Source organism: Coregonus clupeaformis, unplaced genomic scaffold, assembly GCF_020615455.1.
Source record: "Coregonus clupeaformis isolate EN_2021a unplaced genomic scaffold, ASM2061545v1 scaf0069, whole genome shotgun sequence".
Taxonomy (NCBI): Eukaryota; Metazoa; Chordata; class Actinopteri; order Salmoniformes; family Salmonidae; genus Coregonus; species Coregonus clupeaformis.
The window spans coordinates 327,656-340,000 of record NW_025533524.1 but is presented as its reverse complement, the minus strand read 5'-3'; the positions used below and the strand labels follow the sequence as shown (position 1 = coordinate 340,000).

At 42.8% G+C, this 12,345-nt stretch overlaps 2 protein-coding genes across 2 annotated transcripts in view; one reads left to right on the top strand and one right to left on the bottom strand.

Moving 5' to 3' along the window:
- Window positions 1–2,250, bottom strand: part of LOC121556166 (proto-oncogene c-Fos) — a 2,470-nt gene extending 220 nt beyond the window's left edge. The window contains exons 1-3 of the mRNA XM_041870058.1: window positions 1,941–2,250; window positions 1,206–1,421; window positions 1–1,030 (exon numbers count right to left, since the gene is read on the bottom strand). The exon at window positions 1–1,030 is cut by the window's left edge and continues 220 nt beyond it. Of these exons, the coding sequence (XP_041725992.1) occupies window positions 287–1,030; window positions 1,206–1,421; window positions 1,941–2,075 (1,095 nt within the window). The 5' untranslated portion in view covers window positions 2,076–2,250 and the 3' untranslated portion in view covers window positions 1–286. The remainder of the gene's footprint in view (window positions 1,031–1,205; window positions 1,422–1,940) is intronic.
- A 5,167-nt stretch (window positions 2,251–7,417) lies between these two features.
- LOC121556172 (proto-oncogene c-Fos-like) lies at window positions 7,418–10,862 on the top strand. The gene is made up of 5 exons (XM_041870066.2): window positions 7,418–7,743; window positions 8,469–8,630; window positions 8,716–8,856; window positions 9,394–9,501; window positions 9,681–10,862. The coding sequence occupies exons 1-5, from the start codon at window positions 7,582–7,584 to the stop codon at window positions 10,446–10,448; spliced, it is 1,341 nt and encodes a 446-aa protein (XP_041726000.1). The 5' UTR covers window positions 7,418–7,581; the 3' UTR covers window positions 10,449–10,862.
- The last annotated feature ends 1,483 nt before the right edge of the window (window positions 10,863–12,345 follow it).

Below are 12,345 nucleotides of genomic sequence, written 5' to 3'. Positions count from 1 at the left end.
AGGCAAGTAATAGCCGATTATAGTCAAGACAAAACTTAGTAAACAAATCATTTATGTTGCTTCCTGGTTGTGTGTGTCCAAGTCCATTCCATAGCCCTGCGATCATTCTGCACATCTACCACATACTGGGACTGCCCATGAAGTGCCAAATGTGCTCTAGAGGAAGTCGTGTTGTGTGGAAGAAGAGGGGGGGGGGGGTTCCAAATGTCACATGCACCACTTTTGACCAGAGCCCTAAGCAGTGCACACTATATGGAGACATTTGGGACTCAACTTGAAGTTCTCCTCACAGGGCTAGTAGGGTAGGGGAGTTGAGGGAATCAGAGGACTGGTCATTGCTGGTGCTGCCTCTCCGGTGGGCCACGCCACAGGTAGGGAAGGCCTCAGCCTCTGGGTAGGTAAAGACGAACGAAGACTTGTAGGTAGTGCAGGACGGGGTGCAGGTGACTACAGGTGTGCACAGGGGCTCAAAGTCATTATTGGCTGTGCTGTAGAGGGGCTCCCAGTCCTGGGTGTACAGGGAGCTGGTCAGATCGACCTCGGGCACCGACCGGGCCGTCTCCAACTCAGTCTTGGTGAGGAGAGAAAGGGACTCCTCCAGGCAGGCTGTGTCCAGGTCGGCCAACTTGACGTCGGAGACTGAGATTGAGGCGGTGGACAGGAAGGGACTGCTGGAGAATATGGAGGCCGAGGTGGAGGTGAGGGGAGCAGCAGAGCTGGAGACCATGCGCTGAGGCTGGGACAGCTGGATGGAGACCCCGTGGTTGGGGACGACGGTGGGGAAAGCAGTGTCCATATCAGAGGGGATCTTGCAGATGGGCTGGTGGGCTGCCAGGATGAACTCTAACTTCTCTTTCTCTTTGAGCAGGTTGGCGATGTCGTTCTGGAGAGCAGACTTCTCATCCTCCAGCTCGTCAGTTTCACCCTGCAGAGTGTCAGTGAGCTCCCTCCTCCGGTTGCGGCATTTAGCTGCTGCTTGCTTGTTCCTCTCTCTACGGACTCTCTTCTTCTCCTCCTCCTCAGGAGAAAGCTATAGAAGAAAAAAAACACGAAAATTAAGTTCCAGCAGTCCTCCAATTCAATGCAAATGTCATCATTAAACCCTACACGCACTGTTCTCCATATTCAAAACGAAAGTGGTGTACATTATTTGTTGCAACAGTATAGTCCCATAGACCAGCTTTAAGCTCAGTTAAGAGAATTACCTGTTCCATTTTGCCTCTGCGCCCAGAGCTGTGGCCCTTGTTCCTCATGGCTTTAGTGTAGGTTGGGGGGCTGGCGCTGTAGGGATGGGCTCTGTGAGAAGGGGCCACAGAGGAAAGCGGCTGGACCATCCACTGCAGGTCTGGGCTGGCAGAGATGGCTGTAACAGTAGGGATGAAGGACGAACCACTGGACACTGAAGTCAGGTCTGTGAAGTCCTGTTACAGAATAAGGAGGGAAATCAGTCAGTACAGGAGAATATATAGACAGAGGGTAGGGTACTGGGGAGGGTGGGTGATGCTGCTGAAGCAATGCACTGCATCATTTCACTCATGCATATTAATGAAGCCGGTTGGTAAGTCTATTAAAAGCCATAGGGTTTATAAATATCCCTAGTGATGTAAGCCATGACGCTTAACATCTCTAGAGTTTCCTCGCTGCTTGCTGAATGAATGAACTACAGGAGTGTATAGTCAGTGTTCTGTTGTAGAGCAGAGATGCTTTAGAAGCGTCTAGTTTTATATGCTTCAGCATCTACTAGAAGGGAAACTTCATGCACTGTTATAATATAACATATATAATAAGATACGACTACATTAATAAGGTTTAGCTGCATACAGTATCTCTGGGATTGCATGGTTTATAATCCACCATTACTGCGTGGTTATTACACTTATAACATGTATTTAATGAAATTGAAAGAAAGTCAATATGCTACATTAAAATGATCAATATACCTGAGATTGGGGAGAGCCCATGCTGGAGTAAGATCCCTCAGGAGAGTTGTAGTAAGCCAGGTTATCGCCGGCTGGAGAAGCAGTACTACAGCGAGAAGAAGAGTCACAATCCGTGTTGAAAGCGGAGTACATCATCGTTTCAGGAGATCACGAAGAAACTCGATAAATTCCAAATAAAGTTAAACGAAAGTAGGCGTCGGCTAAAGCTGTCAAAGTCAAGTGATCCTTTTAGCAGGTTAGCTGGTGTTGAACGTGACCCTACCCTGTGTTGTCGTGTCTCTTTCGATTCTTCCGTCCTTTCTTCTGCTGCGAAAAGTTTGACTACAGACTCTGACAGTTCGCATGGTTTTTATAGGCTTGCTAACGGTCTGGCGAAGAAATAATCGTGACGTGAATGGGACGTACCTCCCTTGAATGGGTGAGGAGCGCAACATAACAACGGGTTATGAACATACTAAACACTAATTTTGAGACTTGTAACACATTTTAAAGTATCCAACAAATTAATTCTGGACTTAAACTTGCTTTTTTGTTTTGTTTATTGGCATAAGATAAAAAGTTAGAACTTCAAAGTTGCCTTTCCCAAGAAATGGAACGTTCCAGAAGGAGATCCCGTCGACGTAATTTACCTTATATGGTGCATCCTGTTAAATGGGCGGGCCCTGCTGGGAAGTATAGAACTATCCCGAGATCGGCTACAATTGGCTGACAGGAACCGAGGTCGAAGATTGGAAGGTTGAACACAATGAAGTAATTCCATGCAGAAGCGTTCGAAAACAACAAATTCATTGGGACCAGCTCCATTGATTATAGTCCCATGAATTGCTAGAGTTCTGGGATATTAGAATCCTCCTGTATGTATATTTTGAACCTAGACCTTTTTTATTTATTTTATTTCACCTTTATTTAACCAGGTAAGCCAGTAGAGAACAAGTTCTCATTTACAACTGCGACCTGGCCAAGATAAAGCAAAGCAGTGCGATAAAAACAACAACACAGAGTTACATATGGGGTAAAAATACATAAAGTCAAAAAATACAACAGAAAATATATATACAGTGTGTGCAAATGTAGCAAGTTATGGAGGTAAGGCAATAAATAGGCCATAGTGCAAAATAATTACAATTAGTATTAACACTGGAATGATAGATGTGCAAGAGAAGGAACACGACGTTAAGGAAAGACAACAACACAGAACTGGCTGTTATGAAAACTGGAATATGGGACACTAATGGTCAGCTGTGTCAGAATAGAACAAAGTAAAGCTATTTATGGTTAACGTTATTTGTAGCTACTTTCAACACAATGCTATAGTAATCCATAGGCTTTAATACTGTGTTATTTGTGTTTTACCATAGGACATATATTGTCCCATGGTGATAATGTGGAATATAGGCTAATTGTCCTATCCAGGCTAGTTTCACAGCCTGTAGGCCTGTGCCTATGTATAAATACCAATGTGGTACACACCCTAGGCCTAATCTAGACCACATAATTATTGATGATATGTGATAATATGCAACTGTCCTATTTGTGGAAGAAAATATTGAACAACTTGACATTGTAATCACAAGGGGTAGGCCTAATGATGTGTAAATGATGTTATGTCCTCAATTTAGGAGGGTCCCAATGGCTATGTAGCATTTGACATTATGTATGATTTCAGTTAGGTCATTGAAAAGAATGCTAAAGTTCCTCATGAGTGTAAACTGATTCAACAATACACAGGCGTTACTAATACCTGAAAAACGGATCAATGACCTATATGTATATAGAATAGGCCTATAGAAATACGGCCATTCTAGAAGTATTGCACAAATCATAAACAGAGAGGAATTATAATACCATACAGCTGCTGAACTGAAGCCAACAACATTCCCCAGACTACACATGTACTTTGGCCCCAGGCAATGTTTGTATCTCTTGGTTCCAGGTGAGGTGACCGGAGGGAGTGGCAGTATGTGGAGCAACAGGTAGGCCAGGTGTACTTTTCGGGTTGTAGTGGTTGAGTACAGTAGACTTAAATCACTTAGATGATCTTAACAAAGGTGTTCTCCAAGAATGCTTTATATTCAGTAGCCTAGTGACTGGGGGGATCCCTAGTCATTGTAGTGAGAAGGCACGTGGTGAGATTATGTGCATCATCAGCTCAAAACACACAGAAGTAAAGAAGACAGCTGGGCATTTTAATATTTACATTTTAGTCATTTAGCAGACGCTCTTATCCAGAGCAACTTACAGGTGCAGTTAGGGTTAAGTGCCTTGCTTAAGGGCACATCGACAGATTTTTCACCTAGTTGGCTCAGGGATTAGAACCAGCGACTTTTCGGTTACTGGCACAACGCTCTTACCCACTACGCTACCTGCCGCCCTGAACTCAGCTATTATTTTGAAGTCCTGGACAGGCATGAATGTCCTAAAGAAAATCTATTTTTCATAGGCCTAATGTACAAAACAAACTATTGTTTTGCTTCTATTCTGCTTTTAATAAACATGCTTAAATATGGAAAACGTAACTCTAGTAGACCAGTAGTCTACAAAAGGGTTCCCTCGTTCCCCCACGCATTTAAATATGCCCTATACGCGTTCTCTCCGAGGGACTATAAACTTTGCGCTGGGCCATGTTTCACCGGCTCATGTTTTGTTGAACAGTCTGCGTTGTCCCGGCAACGTTCCACCCCTTCTCGCCAGTGACGCTCTGGCTCTGCATAGCAGTCTTTCGGAGCCGAGCAAATGGAAAGGATGGCATAGTTAGTTGACAACTGTTTATTTAGGTAGCCAGAGTTGTTGGCAAGACTCAATATAGGGCGACACAACATTGGACTACAGTGCATATATTAATGCAATGTTTATTTTTTGAGGGGATTTCAGATGTTATGAATTTACAGTCAATTGCTGTTTATTTAGGCTGTATTGCCAGCCATTGTATATGCCTAAATATAATGTGTGTTGTCAAGGTTTTACACAAGCTGAGCCTACTTTATAGTCACTCAGACAGCTTTTTGAAATTGTTATACACATCAGAGAAAGCTCGTTGTATGCCAAAGGATCAAATGCTTGAGTTCTAGGCTATAATTTGGACAATTAAATGTTTATGCATTGCTTGTGAGTGTTCAAGTGTTATTTAGCCTATATTAGAATTAGCCTTCCCATAAATGCAATTTAAAAGTAATCGGAAATAAGTCCTTTGAAGTGTTGCTTCTTTTCAACAGTGCACAAACAGTTGCCTGTTCAGACTTCTCTCCCATCAAAGGGTCGGCTCAACTTTGTGATCTGTCACTCTGTTTTGTTTCCCAAAATCCCCAGTGATGTCATCTATAGACCCTAATAAGCTCTAGATCTAAAGATGGTGTTCCAAAGTTTCAAAGCGTTTCCCTCATTCACGCTTGAGTGACCCCAGTGAAAACATGTATTTGACCTGAACTTAGGACAGGGGTCTATAATTGTCTGAAGCTCATATCTCAGCCTCTTCCCGACCAGCGACCTGGTGACAGAATGAAAGAGAGGCAGCGCACCCTAATGAACTACCAGTAAATATACAGGGGGCGTGGTTGCCGGGAAGCGCGAGGCAGACCCTCATTCACAGGGAGGCCCCTGTCTGTCTGTCTGTATGTCTGTATGTCTGTCTGTCTGTCTGTCTGTCTGTCTCTTTATTATATTCTCACGTTCCATCTCCATGGTTCCATCGCCCATGGCCGCTACTTGAGAGGAATTGTGAGGTCATCCGAACTAAAAATAGCTCTCGGTAATATTTACTGAAGTAGCTGTTCAGAAAAATACCATTAATGTGCAAGAGAACGAGAATGACAAAGGAACGCGTCCCAAATGGCGCGTCCCAAATGTCTTCCTATTCCCTAGTGCTTCACTAATACCCTATGGGCTCTGCTCAAAATAAGTGCTCTCTATAGGGAATAGGGTGCCATTTGGGGAATACCCACTGCCTCCAACTCCTATATAATAATAGAGTACAGCAGCTGTCACGAAATTGCAAGAATAAGATTTAATCATTATTATATGCATATATTATCCAACGTTATGACGCCTCTATTTATAGAATGAATGACCGACATGAGTTCATTTCAAGGTATAATTTCAGTTTTTTTTTCTCTAGGCCACACTACAGTGTTTGAATGGTTGAATTTTGGCCCAGTACTCAAAGTATGACGCGATATGTGAACCGGAAACTCAATATATGGTCGTAATTGTCTCCTCTCTGATTGGTTATCAGTTTGCAGCGTGAAATCTGTTGCTGGAGCGGTAGTTGAAGTCGCGCGCCATGCAATAATAATTACCACAGCTGAAATCTCACAACTAGAGAGGCGTCTCTGTAGCAGGTGGGTAAAGGTACAAAACCTCAACCAAGCCCTTTTCAATGTGTGTTATAACATGAATAACACTTTTATTTATTCGCTGTAAAAAAAAAAAAAAAACATCATTACCTGAGTGGATGCAGAAAACATCTGCTATTCTATTCCGATATATCGACAATTATACTGATGTTATTGAATGATTATAACAAAGAACACAGGTTATCAAATATTATAAAGACTAGGTTGTGTGGATACAGAAGCCAACAGAGGATTGCTGTGTTCTGGAGGACATGTGGTCCTCTGTAGCTCAGCTGGTAGAGCACGGCGCTTGTTATGCCAAGGTAGTGGGTTCGATCCCCGGGACCACCCATACACAAAGAAAATGTATGCACGCATGACTGTAAGTCGCTTTGGATAAAAGCGTCTGCTAAATGGCATATTATTATTGGAGGTCAGCGGTGTAGCCCAGTGGTTCTCAAACATCTCCTCGGGGACCCCCCAGACGTTTCGCCATTTTGTTTTAGCCTTGAATTATCTCACCTGATTCATCTAATCAAGGGCTTGCTGATTAGTTGACGAGTTGAATCAGGTGTTCTAGCTCTGAAATAGATCACATACATGGAACGGCTGGGATTTCTGGAGGAGGAGGTTTGAGAAACACTGCTGTAGGCTATATGAAATACAAGATTGGCAGACGATTTTCAAAGCTATTTCAGTACAGGCTATATATAGCGTGGTACATACAGTATTTGTTATGTGCATTATCTAAAACGTGGCCATGTGTATATTATGAAACAATGTTTTTTTTTTTTTTTTACAAAGGGAACAGGTTATAACGTGTGTAATACAAATGCTGCACAGGATATGGCCTATGATGTGACGTAGTTCATTCATACGGCGGTGGATACAATGCAGGCATCCATTTCTTGAAGAGGGGCTCAATATGCGATCATGTGGTCGTATTTTGAGTAGTTCAATTAATCTGAATTACAACGAGACCGCTCTCATCTCAGTTAAAATGTGTGTGTGGGTAATATTGCAGCTCCATTGCTAAAACAAGCCTGTTTATTCTAGCCTACAACACCCCTCCTCTCTTTGTGGAATGGTACGGTCTCTCCACACATATTTCATTAATAAAATTCAAGCTCACAATAAAAGGAGGCGCGCTCCACTATCTGCAGCAACTATCGTTCACGTGAAAGCAGTAAAAGTGATGCACAGAGGTGACATCAGCACGACAGTGGATAACAGCCATACGATAATATAAGAGGGATAGTGATTTTTTTTTTTTTAAAGCTTTATTAATAAAAATTTTTTGATAAGGCATCATCATGTATCCGGACTCGAGCCCAGACTACGACGACTCCTCGAGCTCGTCTCGCAGCACGAGCAGCAGCTGCTCAGCATCGCCTACCGGAGACGTCGCCCGGTGCAGCCAGCGATCTCCAGACTCACCCACGAACGCATCGTCAATGGACAGCAGCATGTCGCAGGTATGAATGAATGGATCTTATTTTGGAGAAAAAAAAATGAAAAAATTTGAATGGAATCGCGTTGGCATTTTTGGAAACGTTCATTATGTTTGTGTTGCATTGAGTTTGTGGCAAGATCAATCATTTATTGATCATATTAGGCCTAACTAATAGACAGACTGATTCTGAATCTACAACCCATCCAACTAGATCGTGAACCGCTCCAGTGAAATGTAGCAGTGACAGCCCCTTTACCCGTTACCTATCCAGATATGTATGGCATGCTGAAAGAGCTTGTATTGGGCAGGTAGGTACCATATGGTACCGCCAGACAGTTGACTGATCACCTTCAAATTCCTGACATTCCTGGAGTGGTATAGGGGGTCCATGCTGACCAAATTATATTGAAGACTTGACTGAAGCCATCATGCCAAAATATGATGATGATGACGATGGGTTTAGCTATTATTGGCAACATGAGATGGACTGTCATTTGATTAATTATGTGTGATGTCAGAAATCATTTAAAACCCTAATAAATAAAAAATTACAACCCTAATTATAGACGTTGTAAATTAATACAGAATTATCTTTGTAGATACACCATAAATTGTGCTATAAATTTCATGCCAATAACAAAATCATTGATGCACATCACACCCCTTTTGGAAAGGTCAACCATGCATGTCATCGGATTCAATTGATTAGATTCAATAAATTCAACATTCCTTGTGTTGTTTTTGCAGGATGTCTGTGGTGAAATAGACTCTCCATGGCAGTCTCCATTTGTTCCAACGGTCACTGCAATCTCAACCTCCATGGATCTGCACTGGATGGTCCAACCGACCACTGACATCACATCAGCATCAGTCTCGCCCTTCTCCTGCTCCTCCCCCTCCCCCTCCTCCTCCTCCTCCTCCCCCTCCTCCCCCTCCCCCTCCTCCTCCTCCTCCTCCCCCCCCATCCTCTTCCTCCTCCTCCTCCCCCCCGTCCTCCTCCTCCTCCTCCTCCTCCTTCTCCTCCTCCCCCTCCAGTGGACGTGCAAAGCTTAGCAGAGCGCATGGCGCAACCCAATCGTCTTCCAGAGTGGAAGGCAGCAAGGAACAATCCACCTGCAAGAAAGGGAAAAAACAGGTAAGCCTTGTTAAATATCAAGGAGATTTTTGATACATCTTTTAAAAAATCGTCTTGAATGTCTGATGTGCGTGCGTGCACGTGACTGGCCAGATAGACTGTGCCAATGTTGTATCATTTTACGCACGTCTGAGTGTTTGATTGGGTCTAGTGTAGAGCCTGTTACTACGCATTGAATTTGTGGTCCTCTGTAGCTCAGCTGGTAGAGCACGGCGCTTGTAACGCCAAGGTAGTGGGTTCGATCCCCGGGACCACCCATACACAAAAAAACGTATGCACGCGTGACTGTAAGTCGCTTTGGATAAAAGCGTCTGCTAAATGGCAAATTATTATTTGTAGCCTAGCCAAGGAGAGTCTTCATTCTGCAACAATGGCATATTTTCTGACACTGCATTGAAAGATGTGTAGTCTTTTTTTTAGGGCTACCCTTTGCCAAATGTTGAATTAGCCTTCCAAGCCAAGTGACGAGATGGCAAGATTCCTCATGCAGGTCTGGATGTGCATTTAGAGGGTTCTCATTTGTTGTGACTGATCTAGCCTTTATCAGAAGAGGATGAGAGGAGGAAGATCAGGAGAGAGAGGAATAAAGTCGCCGCAGCCAAGTGTCGCAACAGACGGCGGGAGCTCACCGACACCCTGCAAGCCGTAAGTGCACCTTGTTCTCATGTGAAAAACGACTGTCATGTCCTTGTGGAGATGCTTAGCAGAATGGATTTCACCCAAAGTGATTGAGGCTCTCCATACTTCTTACTAGACCATGTATCTTCTTTTTAATTGTCATTTCATAAACGTTAATTGATTGATGTGTGGTTCTCCCCTTATAGGAAACTGATCAGCTGGAGGGGGACAAAGAGGCCTTGCAGACAGAGATAGGCCACCTCCTGAAAGAGAAAGAGAGACTGGAACAGATCCTATCCACCCACCAACCAGCCTGCAAACTAGCCGCCGCTGAGGACGATGTCGAAAATGAGATCAACGATGACATTGAAGGCATGCTACAAGACACCGCAGATTCTGCCCAGCTGCTCTCCATCTTGGAGAACTCAGACAAACTCCAACTCCCAGAAGGCAGTGCGACAGCAGTGACTGTGTCCAAGGGCCCCTTACGCCATGAAATGGACTCCGTCCCCGTGCCAAGCATCTCCATCTCTGCCTCGGCCATCTTGGGTAACTCCAACATCCTACTGTGCTCCAGTGCTGAGGAAGAACCCATGGAGGACCTAGACTTCGACCAACGTGACCTACAGGACCTGGTCCCCAGCCTGGAGCTGGCTGTGGCCCCTGAGACCGCCCCATCCGTTCCTGACATCGACCTCCTCGGGGGCCCCTTCTGCCTGTCAGACTGGGAGACCCTGTACAAGTCTGTGGCCAACGATCTGGAGCCCCTCTGCAACCCCACAATGATGTCTTCCAGTGACACTCCTACGTGTAGCAGTTACCGCTCTGTGTTTTCCTTCAATTACTCAGAGGTAGACCATATGGCTGAGGATGAGGGGTGTTGTGAGAGCTCCGAGGGCCTCAAAGGAGTTGTTGGTGGTAGTTCTGATTTGATTAACGGTAATCTCAACTCTCCCACTCTGTTGGCCTTGTGAAGTTGTTATGAACTGGTTGGAGAAATAGGGCTAGTTCCCCACCACACACAGATTAAGCTTAGTCTTATTAAAAAGTAATAGCATGTTCAATAACGATTCTCCATTGAAAGGTGCGTCTTAGTCCAGGGCTAGGGCTAGATCTGTGTCCGGGAAACTGGTCCATGAGGTTGATATTGAACCAATAAGCTATGGTCTATTTATCTATCTATCCCCTGATGTTTTGTTGTGCTTGTTGTGATGTTTTGTTAACCTTTAACCTTTAGCACCAAATGAAAGGTTAACTTCTTTCCAGATATATTGGTGCACCTGTGAGGGCAGATCGCTCTCTTGAGCAGCGGTGGAAAAAGTATCCAACTGTCCTACTTGAGTAAAAGTAAAGATACCTTAACAGAAAATGACTCAAGTAAAAGTGAAAGTCACCCAGTAAAATACTACTTGAGTAAAAGTCTAAAAGTATTTAGTTTAAAATATACTTAAGTATCAAAAGTTAATGTAATTGCTAAAATATACTTAAGTATCAAAAGTAAAAGTATAAATCATTTCAAATGTCTTATGTTAAGCAAACCATGGTGGCACCGTTTTCTTGTTTTTTTATTTATTTACGGACAGCAAGGGGCACACTCCGAACACTCAGGCATCATTTAAAAAGGAAGCATTTGTGTTTATTGAGTCCATCAGATCAGAGGCAGTAGAGATGGCCAGGGATGTTCTCTTGATAAGTGCCTGAATTGGACCATTTTCCTGGCCTGCTTAAGCATTCAAAATGTAACTAGTACTTTAGGGTGTCAGGGAAAATGTATGGAGTAAAAAGTATTAAAGTGTCTTTAGGAATGTAGTGAAGTAAAAGTAAAAGTAGTCAAAAATATAAATAGTAAAGTAAAGTACAGATACCCCCCCAAAAAAACTACTTAAGTAGTACTTTAAAGTATTTTTACTTAAGTACTTTACACCACTGCTCTTGAGATATATGTATATATTGATGGCCTTGTATCAAAATTAAATGCATGAAAAAATCGTACCATTTGATTCAAAAAGGTGCTATATGTTTGTGTTTCATCCTTAAATATAAATGTGAAACTAGACTGTAGTTTGTGTGGATACCGTTATCAGATTGTGTCTTAACAGGTAAAATTACAGTTTAAGTAATGTGGACATTGTTTTACTGTAAGGTGATATTTCTTTCAGGTTTCCGCTGAAAACACAGTGCCATGTATTTTATGACATAGCTTATTTTTTTACCTTCAAAGTTTTTGACTAATTGTTGGTCAGATGCAAAAAAAATAACAGAACACAGACAAATACAAATATATCATTGACGAATCTTAGTTGTTGACTGTTTTAATGGAATACATTTAATTCTCATATATAGGCTATTTTTCAGGTCTGTATAGACCTATAATGATATTTGTATCAGAATAGACCATATAGGCTAATTCTTATATTATATGAAATACTCTTTCCATAAATAGTTGTAATCTTGAACTATATAAATTCATCAAGGATATCATGTATTTTTAAACTACAAGATCATGTTAATTATTTGTTATCGTTAATCTCTTGCCAATATTCTCACGGTTAAGGCAATTTCAGATAAACACACGGTGCGTACCGTTTCTTTGACGTCACAACGTGATTACGCTGCACGCGATTGCGTTGCACTTCCATGTCCATATTTGGAGAGTTCAGATGTTTTGTCTCCATGGAGATGTTATGGCAGTGTCGGGTTTCTCTCTGGAAGATTTTCCCGGAAAAAAAGACAAAGCAGGGCAGGCAGAGTGAATAGAGTGCTATGGAATGAATGTTACATTGCCAGTAGCTGGGCGCGTTTATGCTGATTTTAGTTGTATTATTAGCTTGTCTGCCTGCTCCTACCCATACAATAATAGAATTGCCTTTT